The sequence below is a fragment of the Colius striatus genome, chromosome 9 (genome assembly GCF_028858725.1).
Source record: "Colius striatus isolate bColStr4 chromosome 9, bColStr4.1.hap1, whole genome shotgun sequence".
Taxonomy (NCBI): domain Eukaryota; kingdom Metazoa; phylum Chordata; class Aves; order Coliiformes; family Coliidae; genus Colius; species Colius striatus.
The window spans coordinates 29,828,094-29,843,447 of NC_084767.1; the positions used below are offsets into that span (position 1 = coordinate 29,828,094).

General features: G+C 37.5%; 1 protein-coding gene across 2 annotated transcripts in view; it reads left to right on the plus strand.

Moving 5' to 3' along the window:
• PMS1 (PMS1 homolog 1, mismatch repair system component) overlaps nucleotides 1–12,954 on the plus strand; it is a 56,846-nt gene extending 43,892 nt beyond the window's left edge. For both annotated transcript variants that reach the window (XM_062003070.1, XM_062003069.1), the window contains one exon: nucleotides 3,736–12,954. In XM_062003070.1, the coding sequence (XP_061859054.1) occupies nucleotides 3,736–3,927 (192 nt within the window). In that variant the 3' untranslated portion in view covers nucleotides 3,928–12,954. The remainder of the gene's footprint in view (nucleotides 1–3,735) is intronic.
• The last annotated feature ends 2,400 nt before the right edge of the window (nucleotides 12,955–15,354 follow it).

Sequence of the window (15,354 nt, forward strand, 5' to 3'; positions counted from 1 at the left end):
CAGTTGCTAAGTTGCTTTCCATTGTTTTTGAACATTGATGGAGGACAAGCGAGGTGCTTGAGGACTGAAGAAAGGCCAATGTCACTCCAGGCTTCAAAAAGGGCAAAAAGGATGACCCAGGAAACTACAGGCCAGTCAGCCTCACCTCCATCCCTGGAAAGGTGATGAAACAACTCATCCTGAATATTGTCACTAAACATATAAAGGAAAAGATGATTATCAGGGGGAGTCAACATGGATTCACCAAGGGGAAATCCTGTTTGACCAACCTGATAGCCTTCTATGAGTGCATAACCGGCTGACTAGATGAGGGGAGAGCAGTGGATGTCATCTACCTTGATTTCAGCAAGGCTTTTGACACTGTCTTCCATAACATCTTCATCAGAAAGCTCAGGCAGTGTGGCTTGGATGAGTGGACAGTGAGGTGGATCGAGAGCTGGCTGAATGACAGAGCCCAGAGGGTGATGATCAGTGGCACAGAGTCGAGTTGGAGGCTTGTGGCCAGTGGAGTTCCACAGGGATCGGTTGTTCAACATTTTCATCAACAACCTGGATGAGGGGGACAGGGTGTACCCTCAGCAAGTTCGCTGATAACCCCAAACTGGGAGGACTGGCTGATTCCCCAGAAGGCTGTGCTACCATTCAACAGGATCTCGACTGGCTTGAGAGTTGGGCAGACAGGAAAATTATGAGGGTCAACAACGACAAGTGCAGAGTCCTGCAGCTGGGAAGAAACAACCCCATGCACCAGGGATTGACCTGCTGGAGAGCAGCTCTGCAGAGAGAGACCTGGGAGTCCTGGTTGATAATAAACTAAATATGAGCCAGCAATGTGCCGTCGTGGCCAAGAAGGCCAATGGCATCCTGGGATGCATCACGAAGAGTGTGGCCAGCAGGTTGAGGGAGGTTCTGCTCCCCCTCTACTCTGCCCTGGTGAGGCCTCATCTGGAGCCCTGTGTCCAGTTCTGGGCTCCCCAGCTCAAGAGGGACAGAGAACTTCTGGAGAGAGTCCAGCGCAGGGCCACTAAGATGATCAGGGGACTGGAGCATCTTCCTTATGAGAAAAGGCTGTGGGAACTGGATCTGTGTAGTCTGGAGAAGAGGAGAGTGAGGGGGGATGTCATTAATATTTACAAATATATAAATAATAGATATCAGGAGTTTGGGACATCCCTTTTTTCTATAGTATCTAGCAACAGGACAAAGGGTAATGGGATGAAGCTGGAACACGGAGTTCCATTTAAACATAAGAAAAACTATTTCACTGTGAGAGTGACAGAGCCCTGGCACAGGCTGCCCTGGGAGGTTGTGGAGGTCTTCAAAGCCCACCTGGACATATTCCAGTGCAACCAGATCTACATGAACCTGCTTCTGCAGAGGGATTGGACTAGATAATCTCTAAAGGTCCCTTCTAACCCCTAAGATTCTGTAATTCTGTGAATCCAGAAGAGCCATCAGGATTCAACTCCTTCATAAATAAATCTATGAATAAATAAAATTATTTAAGGTAGTATTTTATGAAAAGTAGGCATTAATTGAAGCTTAATTATGATGTTACTCTCAATGAGATGTACATTGTGAAAATCAAGAAGCATGCCATTTCCAGTTGAAAGGGCAGAGATAGACAAACAGAAACTTTTTTTTCCAGAAAAGCAAACTGTCAGTGAAATAAAGTCATTGAAGTGAAAAATGAAGTCTCACATATGATGAGCCCTGTATGCCTCTGAAAATGCAGGTATTGAGTTAATATCACTAACTTCTGCAGTTAAAGGAAGCGGATACTGTTGGTTGTCAGTAAGGCCACAGTAATGACAAGTTCTGCGGTGCAGTAATGGGGATGAAACCATGTATTCCTGACAAGCAGCCAGCATTATTAGTTGCCAGAAATATGGTACTTCAGTAAAAGAATCTTTAATCTGATTTCTTACAGAAGTTACTGTGCAACAGTTGGAACTGGAATGACTCTGTTAGTATTTGATATGCAAATAGATATCATCTTCCATCCAGAAACAATTAATTGGCATGAAGTTACAGAGACAACTTATATATGTGGTACTAGTTAAAGCTGGAGTAACTAACAATAGTAATTTTCTATCACTTCTTGTCTAGATGTTTCACTAATGCAGTCTTCAGTCCAATTTCTTAAGATCTCTTTTCAAAAATGTTTAGAAAATATATGTTAAATTTCTTCTTAAGCATTTACTAACACTCTTTGCTGAAGTGGACTACTTCAAAATGGGACCAAGGCATTCACACAGAATATGTGTTTCATCTTTTAAATGTTTCTTATATAAATATTTCCCTGTCTTTTGAGGGCAGTACATTTACAGCTGCCTTTTGAATGAGTGATTCTGTTGTGTACTACAGAACCATTCTCATCCACACATTAAAGAAGCTTACGAGATGAGTTACATTGAGATGGGAATGGTTTGTAACTTGCTTTGGAGGTACAAGCTTTTTTCCTTCTACTTACTAATACCCATCAGTCAGATTTGAGTGTTGTTGGTTTAGAGAAATAGATACACAAGTCTCACTTTCATATATACAAATATATAGAGATACACACAGACATAAGTATAAAAGTATATCTAGAGAGATGATTAAAGGAAGGCTTGTTAAGAGCAACATTGATCCTGCGAGGAACTGTTAGTAATGTGCAGCAGTAGTGGTAGTTGGAAAATACATATTGAGTAGGAAGTATATGGCTTGCTGTCATGAAAACAAAAGCAACTATAAAAATAAGCCCTGAGTTTTTGGACCATTTTAGGGGGTAAACACTAGAAACACCATTCACTGCCATGTTCAGAATTTCAAATTTTCAGCATTTTATTGTGTTTCATGTGTAGCAGGCAGCATATCTGCAGCTTTTGCTGTGTTTTGGTAGACCCAGAGGAAAGAATAGGGTGACAATTGAAGAAGCAGCCTTCCTAGGTAGAGAATAGTCCACAGTGATTTTTTTTTTCCACTTGGAAGAGTGAGGGGAAATCCCAGACAAAGAAAAATTAAAATATTCAGATTAAAACATTATGAATGCTGCATTAGACTTGTGCAATGTCAAGGGAGATTGTATGCCGTATCAATTTCAGTCTAGGTAACACTACTAAAGTACCGAAAAGAAGACAATGGCAGGAAGGCCCATCTTGGAAGAGGAAACAAAAAACCTGACAGCTTCTTTTTGAGGTTGCTTGATTCTTTGAGGATGAGTGCTTCAGTAATTGTGTTTAATATTCCCTTCTGCTTTCTAGTGTTGTGAGGTAACAGACAGTAGGATGCAACAGACCATAGTTAATACAACATTAATCTAAAAATTCACTATAACGTTTTTTAAACCCTTGTTTAAATGACTGTTTGACTTCATTTATGTTAGTTCTAAAGTTTGTGGTGTAGAATTTGTCTCATGAACTGGTAAACATCTTCAGCTGATACTAGTGCCAACAGGAAACGTAGTCAGAAATGCAAAGCATCTTGCAAAAGTCAACCCTAAAAGTGCAAGCGTGACCAGGAGACTGACTATGGGTGGCTGCATTGTAGAAGTGTCATGAAATAACCCATAAGATACAGAGTTACATTTGGGTTTCTGATATTTGGAATATTTCTCAGCAGAAGAGAGAAGAATTGACATTTAAGCAGTGAGTGCTTAATTCCTGGTTTCTGGTAGCCACAGGTTAACATGTTTAAAAAGTGGTACTTGAAAACTACGTTTTGGTGTTTTGTTTTTGTTTTTCATTTCCACAGGGAGAAGCAGTACGTTTAGCTCGGCAGCTGCCCTTACATTTGTCAAAAGAAGATGTACAAAACACAATTTACAGGATGAAGCAACAGCTTGGAAAGGAAAATAAAGGCTGTGTTCATGGTCGTCCTTTTTTTCACCACTTAACAGATATTCCAGAAGTTGACAAGCACGACTCCATGGAAATGAATCAGTAAATGGAACATTTTGTTTGGGATCATATTTCTCTTGCTTAATTTTGATTATTACTCTGTAATTTCAGTATGTTTTGTGCAAAGCTTTTGTATAATGACTTTTCATTATCATATGCTCAACTCCTAGAGACTGTTTTAATTTAAATTCAAATGCTACTTGAAAACTGGAAAGAAGTGTTGTAGAGAAACAACTTATCACTATTTTTTAAATAATTTATTAAAGAAATATTCTCATTTGATTTGATGCTGCTCTTAATGATGCAGGTTTAGAAAACACCAGTATCTCAAAATTTTTTAGGTGTGAAGTACTTAGAAGTTACTTTCCACAGAGCCTGACAAAGTTTATTGTACTAAGGACTTGAGATGTTAAATTTCAAAGGAATGGCAGATAGCTGTAGGTATTTAAACATTGCATTGCCGTATACAGTTATTATAGTTACATTTTCGTGGTCTTCTCTTTCTATTTGGAAATTGTTAGCTCGCATAAATGAGTATTGAAGTCTTAGTGCCCACTCTCCAAAAAGGGTTTTTTACACACAGAAGTGTAATTCTTAAAAGTATAGTACACTTAAAATTTTAGATCAACAAAGACTTGCTAGTGACTTGAAAGTTGAAAGTCTTATAGTCACAGGAGGCCATGTTAGGACAGAAAGCAGATGCCGATACATGTGCATTGGTGCATTGTGCGTAACAAACTGGTTAGGGGTGGTAACCATTAACTGTCCTCACTTGAGAATGTGGCATAACTAGGGCAAAGTCTACTGTATAGACAGTTATTGATTCTGGTAAATTTGTTCATTCTTTCCCTACCAGAATGTTATGTTTCTTTCTCTACTTCAAGTAGTAGCCTACTTCCATAAAGCTACCCAGTTATGCCTTCTGTGCATAGCAGATGCAATGCCTCTGGAAGAGCATGCTTTGAAAGTTTCAGCCTTAATATTCCTGTCCATCCCAGTTGTTCTGTTGTTAACAAGTCTTAGTACTATGAAAATGAGGTGGTAAGACCTAGCTTTGTAGCATTGCTATGGCTGCTGGGGAAATGGTTGAAGGTTGCTGAAAGAACGGTGTGCAAGCTAGTTTGTGGGCAGGAGTATTGGACCAGAAAAGCCAATGTACAATCTGAAAATCTTCAGTTACCGATCTATAGCTCTGTAGCAAATGATGTTGAGCTGGTCAAGTTAAGAAACCACATCACAGCAATCCATGACAACATCTAACTTCTAAACTGAAACATAGTAATGATATTTTTATGCCATTAAAATGAAGTTTATCCTTTTAATAAAGAACAGGGATGACTGAGGGCACAAGCAGGGTATCTTTCCAAACCTAACTAGTGAGCAAGGCACAAGATGAGAATGTCACTGCAAAACTGGACACTTGTTGGCTGCAAATGTCACTCGGTGCAGAAGATGTGAATTTTTAGAATGGAAGTGAGAAGGTGGATGGAGACACAGGAAGGAGACGTGACTCTTGGCTCTGGGGGGGAAACAGGATCTCAGCATGCAGTGGATGCAGAAGGTTATAGTTTGGTTATTTTTATGCTTGTTTGGATACAAACTGTGAGAGTTTAGAGAGTAGCTATTACAGTGAGAAAAGCCAAAAGCAAGCTGGAAAATGAAAATTTATCTCCAAACTGAGGTTGTTGGAACTTAAATGAATATATGCACCAATTCTAGTTGGGAATAATGTGTAGTATTTAATGAAATAAGTAATTGCTGGCTCTTTTCCAAAAGGTAAAATACCTATATCTTAGTTACGCTGGAGCAAATGCTAGTATCTTCAATAAAAGTAGTCAATATCAAGTGCTTTCATACAGCAATGGCATTGCAGAGGACAAATTTGTTTAATAGATATTCAGGTCCTAGGTTGAAGATAAAAAGGGACTGGCAAGTTGGTGTTCATAGGTGCCAAAGGGGGCTTAGTTGCTAGAGAAGCAAGTCAGTGCCAGCATTGCTGTGTACGCAGGTGTAGCAGGTCAGAGGCTGAGTCAGCCTTCCTTCCCTGCTCCCTTCTTTCCTGGCTAGGTTTGCCATACGTTACCTCAGAGGGCTGCTGTGGATATCTTCCTTAGGTGCACGTACATATAGTTTGATTTTTGTCTCTATGGGATCTTGGAGGTGGTTGTGGGGCTGGGTGCCAGCACAGCTTTGAAGCTTTAAGTCTAGGTCTACCACAGTACTTGTGACTGGATTTGCAAGTTGAAATTGAGTTGCTCTGATACTGTGCCAATGGGAGATGGGTTTAGGCAAGGTGGGTCTCTGTTTTATTCAGTATGGACAGAGGAAATGGTATTTTCCTGTTTCTAGAGATGCTTTTGCTGATACCTCTAGTGATTTTATGTTCCTTATTTAAGCTAAGTACCCCAGTTCTAGATTTACAAGTTTAAAAAAAAGGCAAATGGCGTGCTGATGTCATGAATGGTTCTTGAGAAGGCGCATCAACGATTGCCATTGCACCTGGTGCCACTCAGATGTTTCATTAAGTATTGAACACCCGGAGGCTCTCTGGAGAGCATGCACAAGCTGCATGTCCTTGCAGCCAGTTGATAAGTCCCCAGCTGTATGAGCTGTTGGAAGGGAAGAAGAAAGCGTAAAATGTGTCATGAGTGGACTTGGTTCCTGTTGTGCTTGACCTCTTACCTTAGAAGAAAAAACAGTGGGGCATGACGTGACAGGCACATTTCCTTGTGGCAAGCAGACGGGCTGCCCTGCCCCATGGTTGTATCCCACACTGTGGACTCATGCAGCTATCTCCCCTACAGCAGCTATCTCCCCTACAGTATTGCAGGGGACTTGGAATATTTGCGCTGCCCTCTGCTGGCATTTTATTTTATACAACTTTTGCTGCTTCAAATGATGGGTCGGCAGGTCACAGTATCATCACTCCTTCCTTACTTTCAGTCACTGGCAGGTCAAAGTCTTACTGCTTATTATGATTCTCATAGTGTGCATGTTGGCCTTCCTAAAATATGTAGTGCAGGTATCAGTGTTCCCAAAGGGCTAATCATGAGCTTTCCAGACTAACACACAATCTCATAATAAAAATGAAAAAAACCTTTTAGTTGTACGTAGCGTATTTTTCAGAGGATCATTCGTACAGTCAGTTTGGGCAGGATCAGTGTGTTTGCAGCTTGGGTTTATGCCTCAGACAAATTCTGAGAAATTGTACGTTATTTTAATAAGAAACAAATACCAATTTTCTTTTTAAATAGAGGAAAATATCATTGGGAAAAAAAACCAAAACTATTTCTCCCTGGGTGTGAGTATGAGTATAAAGATGAAATGGTGGTAGTGCCTTTTGTGTTTCTTTTCTGAATGTATTTAGAATATTAATAATGAAGTTTCTGTTTTCTCTCAGTTAAGAAGTGTTTGTGTGAAAGGATTTGGAGTATTTCTGAGGATTTTTTCTTCTTCTTTTAATATGAGTAATAGCAGTTCAGAGAATAATAGCAAAACCAGAGAAATTAGCAGTCATTGGCACCACTAAAATATCTGTGATGTAATTTGTGATTTGTTAAAATTGATTCTGTATTACTATGTGCTAATATAGAACATTTAAAATAACCTGTGATAGAATCAGCAGCACTCTGTTTAGTGGTACAAACACTCATTCCTTGCTCTCAATTTATGCCAGTGGTTTAATTTCTCCTTTCTTTTTCTCCAGCATAGGTAATGGTATTCCTTTTATGAGAGCAAGCATCAGAGAGTAACTTTTAAAGTTTTTGAAAGGTTTATAACATTTGGTCTTGAGAGCCTGTTTTACTTTCTGTCTCATTTTGTTTTGCTGGGGAGGACGGTTTTGTTTTGTTAAAGAAATATATTTCTGAATTAATTTTTCAGTTGCAATAGTAATGTTGAAGGATTCCTGAATGTTTTGTTTCTTTGGTACCCAGCATTTAACAGGTTGAGTTAGCAATTGTATGAAACTTAAGGTATATCCATTTAGTTTTGGAAATGGAAAGCTACCAGAAGTAGCTTCCACTCCCCTCCACTCCCTAAGTATGAAGTATCATATCTGAAATTATGGAGAGTATAAATTTGGAAATGTTAAATCTTTTGTTAATGGCTTCGAATTAAGCACACATTGTTGCAGATGATTTGGAGGACTTATTTAAAGTAAATATACAATTTCAAGCTCAATTATCATTCATAGTTTAACTGAACATAGTGAGGTATTAGGTCTGTGAATTTGATACAGTGTTACTTCATAATTACAATGCTTTTTTTACAGTAAATTTGATATAGAACAGTTGCTAAAGGAAAGCTGCTGAACAGTGTGACCAACCATTTTATGGGACACATCTGGTGCATTAGTTCAGGATGTGCACTGCAGAAGAACAGAGCCTTTTGCACAAAATGAGAAGGAAGCTAACTCCACATGTATACGTTTTTGCGGACATGCGGAGAGGTTAAACAATTACGAGTTAATTGTGTAAGATAATAGGAGGAGTGTTCATGATGTCATTTGAAAATAGCTAAGGAGGAAATGGAGGAGAATTATTGTTTTAAAGTCTCCAATGAATGGTTTACACCTGTTAATGTTACATTTAGAACAGCTGTTTCTTTTACTATCAGTAAACAGATGCAGAAAGTAATGGAATGTTTTAAAGCAATATGTTAATCCTGTCTTCCACTACTGAACATTCTCACAATATCATGATTAAATATTAACTGTAATGCTGCTGTCATCTGCAGTTACAGAATTCTTAGGTGTTTTTTTTAATAATTTGTATCTACAGTTGTAAATGTGTATCCAAAGTTATTGTAATCTTTCCTCAACCCATTGTAAGTCTTTTTGCCCATCAGTAATTTTTTGATGACTTCATTGGGCTGAATTAGTCAGCCAAAGCAACCCTGACTTTGGTTTTGCTCAGAGTTCTTCTTCTATATTTGTAGTTTCACCTCAAAGTGAAGTAAGCTGTTATTTATAAGGTGAGAAGAAACTGTTCTTGAGGGCACAGGTTAACACACATCATACGAGCTCCATATGAAGTTAGTTGGTTCTTATAAATGAAGCTTAGTCAGAGTATGCTCAGTTAGGTCCAGCACTACATGCTGGGATTGTACCAGTCAGGTGGTACAGAAGAGGTTCTTGTTTAGTGATGGAATTTTTTGGCTAATGTGAAAATAATTTTAATCTTAATTTATTTAGTATCTGTGTGTCTTAAAACAAATACATTTTCCTACTAAGGTTTTGAAGTAAGGAACAACTATGGTTCTGACAGCCTCCTGGAAAAAAAATACCTAAAACTGCAGATGCAGTACCACGTGTACCTAGGAAGAAAACAAAAATATTTAAAAACTTGTGTGTAAACTGGCCTGATAAACCAGTACCTGCCACTCAAAAGTGGCAATAGTAGTTCAACTGGAAAATATCTGTCTTGATTTTAGAATTACAGTATCTGTAAATGTTCTAAGAAATGTAAAATTTCAGTGAAATATCGTGTGATTGTGGAGCATTGCTAGCACTCCAAGAACGGAAGTGCAGAAGATTAATACTGTATAACTGGTTTGGCAGATTAGTTTTCAGGAAATGTAGAGACCAATGAACATGGCAGCTGCATTATTAAAATACTGTATTCAAGCCCAGGTCAAATTGTTCATTCATGCATGGAGTAAGTCAGCATTAATTGAATCATTACATTTTTTACATATTTTAAATAACCAATCTTTTTTGCTTCAGCACTTAAAATGCTTGTTTAAATTACAGTATTCACAAGGAGCAAGCACTTTAACAGAGGAATGGTGTATGATGCATTTATATGTGAGTGTCACTTGTCAAGTCATTGCAGTAATAAAATTGCATTGATAAACTAAGATTCTACCTTATTTCTAATATCAGGACTGCCTGGTTTTGGAGGATTTTAAATATGCTTGGTCAGGTAAAATTATCTAAGTTACTATAAAATAGCAAAGAGGTTATGTCATGTTCTCATTAGCCTGGTGCTGTTTATGTTAGGTAAATAAGAAACAGTGCTCTTGAGAAAAGGTAAAAGAATTTATTTTCTAAAAAAAAGAAAAAAGAGGAGGGGAGGGAGAAACCCTCTTGTGTTTGTTAAGTAGCTTTTATAGAGTCTTCTCATCTCACTTCAAGAGAACGAGAAGTTATTTTTTAAGTAATTTGAGTTCATTTCATATATAGTAGTGGTTGAAAGACAGATGGTTTCATATGTGAGGAGCAAATCAAAGTATGATTCTTGTCAGACTTGCCCAAAACTGACTAGTAGTAAGTGGATTATTTCGAAGCAATGTGCTGTTGGATTTCTGTTGTTCTTTATGTGAGCCAGCAAAGCTTATTATTGTTTAGTTAGTTAACGTTCCTGATGGTCCCTGACAGCTTAGGTGTGTGTAAGTTAGAACTAGAACCTGTTAATAGTTACTAATACCTTGAAACTGTATACATGTGCTTCTAGAAAAATGTCTTCTCACCAGAGAAATTCATACAGTTACTTCTCTCACAAGATAGCCTTCTCTGTTACAGGACATTTCCTTAGCTGTTGCACTTAAAGCTTCACATTCAGCTTCAAAATCCCCTTTTTCAGAACTGCTTACCTATCATCCCATTGACACTTAGGAGAGCAATACCTTTACACTTTATTTACAGCTACTTTTGAGCAGCTTAAAATGCTTCTAAAGAAGTGTGGATTTGAAATTCCAGTTTTGGTCTATTTCTGTAAATGAGTAAATGTGATTATGCATCAACTGTTAACAGCAATAAAATGGCCTTTTAGAATAGTATTATTTTACACTATTAGTGACCTTCACTGTAGAACCTGAAAAGGCTGAATTGTGCACCAACCACTTCTAGATTATGGAAACTGAAGAAAAAGCTCAATCAGCTTTGAGCTAGATGCAGAGCGTACAGAAGAAAAAACCCCAAATCTGCATTTTTTACTATGATGAACATAAACCTAATGGTTAATGGGTGGGTGAAGTTTATTCTTCCCTAATTGTGAACTCCTCATGGAGCCCTCAGGAGTATATGATTTCTGACTCTAAACTACTTTGAGTTATCAAAAGTTAGGCAGTTTTTCATTATTATTGTGTCCTGTTTCTTCCAAATTTATTTGGGTGCTATATAGCAATAGTGTGTTGAATTCTTTAGTCATGTAATGAAGGTTTTGAGCATACACCATTGGATTTTTATATTTTTTAAAAATCTAACCCCAACTTTGTGGCTGCAGAATTAATAACACTAAAATCAAGTCCATCTAAGGAAAGGCTTAAATGAGAAAATATATTGCAATAATAACTATCTTGCCAGTTTTCTTCTGGTTGCCAGTCTACGTCTCTTAACTGTAGCTCAAAAATCTGGAGCAAGTATTTTGGCATAGCACAGTTTGTTGTAAGGAAGATTTAATAGCTTGTTATGTCCTATTTCTATAAACAGAAGTCATTTAGAGTTCAGCAGATATATTTAGAATCAGCATTTGTGTTGGTAGTTACAAGCCGAATAAAATAATCTTTGAAAAGCTCAATATACAGAACGGAATATGCAAGTTCAAATTTACCTCTCAGCTAATTCTCTTTCGAGAGAATCAGGCATATTCATAAATACTAACCTGCAAAATTGAGAATCACACTTATTTACCAGCATTTTTAACCATAAGTTGAACTGTTGTGTGCAAACATTAATAGTTTTGAGAGAGTTTTATTATTACTGGACTAGAATAGGTCTTCAACTGTAACTTTATCCTGGCAAAAGTCCCTAATCTTCATAAAGGAAGATTTGTCTGTCTTGCTGCATTGTAAGGCCCAATAAAATGGACAGTGGAAGCTCTGGAGAGGTCTTCTCTACTTTGGGCTACATAGAGTGAAAATATTAATAGGAGTTTATATTGATTTGTAATCTAACCTGTGATTTGTGACTTCCAGGTAAGCGTAATAAAAGTATGCAAAGTCAGTTGAAGGTACGAGTTTTATAGTGAATAGTAAATTAAAATCATAGTGACCTTTTGGTCTTGCTGATCATGTGCGTAAAGATGTTCATCTGTTGGTCTGTGCTATTCACAGTTATGGGACTCTTGCTCAGGGGATAACAGGTATGAGCAATAGTCTTGTATATTTGTTCTACTGGTATTTTTTGAGAAAAAATAGCAATTAAAATATTTATAATCACACCTTGATGTAATTTTTTTTGTATTCTGTTTCAGAAAAGGTTGCAGTTCTTTTCTTATGAAAAAAAAAGGTTCACTTTGTGTTCTAAATAGACGTCAGTACCCTAGTTTAAATTTCAAGTGATATTCTGCCCTGATTGCTGGCTCTGGCCACTTCAGTGTGAAGTCTGATAAATTTCTGCCATATCATTTCTGGTGTAGGTTTTGCCAAACAGAAGTTTCAAAACAAGTAATGAAAAGCATATCTTATATTGCTCTTTCTTTTCCCTCCTTCATTTTAACACAACAATAACTGTTGCCCTTTATTTTATATTAGATGTGTCCATGCTTTCAGCATCACAAAAAATGTCACCCAATCATGTGATCACCTTGTCATTAAAGAAGCATCTTGCAAGGATTATTTTGCAAATAACTAAAACCTTAATTTTATGTTCTCACAGGACATTTTTCTGTTTCTAACATGTTTGAATTTTGATTGTTTCAGTAGGTATCTGAGAAGTTTTCGTCAGGTATATTGTTTTTTGTGTCATTACTGGAGAGACAAAACAGGAGTACGTTGGGTTTTTTTGTTATGTTACTTAGATTATAAAATGGTACTTTACAATGTTCATTGCTGTTCATTCAAGTGTCAGAATGTGAAGTTGTATACACAAATGAGAGTCATGCATATTTGTCTCCTCATTAAAGTGGTGTATTAAAAAGAAGACTGGTCATGTAGCTGGCTGTTGGCAAATCTGGGAACAGAACCTAACACATTGATAGTGTTTCCCCACTTTAACTACGTTGAAAGTCTGCTTTTGCGGGAAAACTATATGCTAGTACCAAATGCTATATGTGATGCGCAACACAAAATATTTCCCGTTTTCATTTTATGTGACATGACCTGTGGGCTAGCTGAAGAAAACATCACTGAGAAAGTGCTATATCTACATATACAACTGTTCCTATTGATACATTATTTTTCTAAGATTTTGCTGACTAAAGCTATTTCCATACATAAGTGTTTTGGCCATCTGCAACTGCTTGTCAATGGGCCTGGTTTGAGAACACTGGTCGTAATTGTAACTTCAGGAATGTGTGACCAGCTCGCGGCCAGCTGTGCATGCCCTGACTTTTCCCAGGTGTTAAGATACATGGCTACTTTTGTTCACTTTAACCAATGGGGCAAAATACAGTCCTTGTTTTTCCCCACCTTGTACTAAATGTGAAAACCACTGCTGAGTTTTATTATTTTTTTAATATTTCATATCAAGTAACTAGATGAATTTGTCCATGTTGTTTAATTTCTGTGCATATGTGCAAGTTGCAGTGCATCTATGTGATAGCAGGTATTCAGAGAAATACAAAAGGGTCCTCATTTTGGCATCCTCTTGCTATAAATTAGGTGCTGACCCTTCATATCACACAAATGCTCTTTTGTTTGTTTGTCCATTTGAAAAAGATTTTGCTTACATTTCAATAGCATAAGTATTTCTGCAGTTTAGGCCTCTTTGGCCAGAGGGAGTTTGGCAAGATTTTCTAATCAGTTGTGTTGTAATGATCCACTTCATGATCATAAGAATGATTACTAGCTGTCTTCTGTGGGGTGCCTAATTGGAGTTCCTCCTAAGTCCAACCTGGAGTTGTTTTTATGAGTGGATTTTGTATTTTGTCTTAACCTATGTAGCATTTTCTTTACCTGTGTAGCAATTGCTGTATTCAAGGTAGCACATGAATAGCTTGAAAGCAATACATTTGAATGCAGGTCTTTGCCTTACAGGTGCTCAAGGAGAAGAACACTTCTGCTAACCACAGAGACAAAATTTGCTTTGTGATGTATGACACTGATTTTTTAGTAAAAACTGAAAGCATGCGCTTAACTTATAGACATGATCAATTACACAGTGCAATTTTTAAATCTTCTCAAGTTACTGCCTTTGGCTTTTATTTGCCAAGAAGCTGACGTGATTTCCACATGGATAAGAAATTAGTTTGTATCTTAGACCTATTCTTTATATGGTCAAAACACACACACATCCCTAAAAATAACTTCAGGCAGAACTGGTCTGTGTCTTCTGTAGCGAGTTCAAAGTTCATGAAGTATGAATTTCAGCGTTTTATGGCTTTTCAGAGATTTTGGACTCCTGGTTTGGGTTATCTTTGAATATAGCAAGGACACACAGACTTTAAACCAGCACTGGGCTTTTCCTAAATGTTCAGAAGTCAATGACAGATGAGCATGTGTGAAAACTGTCTACGCGCCTAAATACTTCTCAAAATTTAGTACTTAAGGTTTTAGAAAAGCTCTTTTAATCTTGAAATTAAGTGAAAAATTAGGCACCTAAACACTTCCTTAGCCCTTGAAAAATGTACCATGTTTGGGGAGGGGAGGAGAAGATCACAGCAATCTGGTGCTGAGATATATCTGCTGCTTAAATATAAACTGAGAGCAAGGCAAGTTCTCCCATATAGCTGCAGTGATGTGGAGCACTCTTGCGTGATGGTCTTACATGAAAAGACTGAATGAGGTGCTTTTTCAAAGTTGTTTCTGTGGTTGAAGTTCTAGACAGTGAATCCTCTTTAAAAAGCAGGGACTATCCGCTCTACTGCAGAGCATATGGGAGTGTTGATAAGACTTAGGATGAAACCACATGGTACAAATCACTTGTAAGTGATTTGTGCCTCTGACTGACAGTCCAGTGAAGACTCCCAGATATGTACCAGCATTGTGAGATTCCTGTAACCACTGGTCTTCGGTATTTCCTGTGAAACTTAAACCTAATGTTCAAAATCTGCATCAGCACTGAACTGTTCTGTCCTTTGTTTTCTGTTCGTCAAGGTAGCTTTTCTCATTAGCATAAATCACAAAGCTCCTGCAGCAGTAGCATTGTCTGTATGATATACAGCATCTCTGCTGCAGCCAACGAATATTTACAACCCAAAAAAGCTCCGCCTTGCTTGATTTGCAGAAGCCTTTCATTGTTTCTTCTTTCACCATTTCTTGCCTCTTAACAAGTAATTCTGGTTGTAAGATGGAACAAATAAGGGTCTTTAAGAGAATATGATATGGAATACCACGATACTTTTATTATTATGCAAGTCTGAAGTGAACAAAATAAATTTGATGAAATTAAATAAAATGCACCCCTGTGGACGTTCAGAAGCTTAAGAACAATTAAATAAAAATACCTGTAGTAAAGAAGTTAAATGACTCTAATTTGTGTGTAACCTAGTTGAAGAAATAAGATACTTCTGTGGAGCATGGATACATAATGTAAACAATTTCAAAGAGTATTTGGCAGTGGCTTGGAATTTGCTCCAAAGGCTTTTGGTTA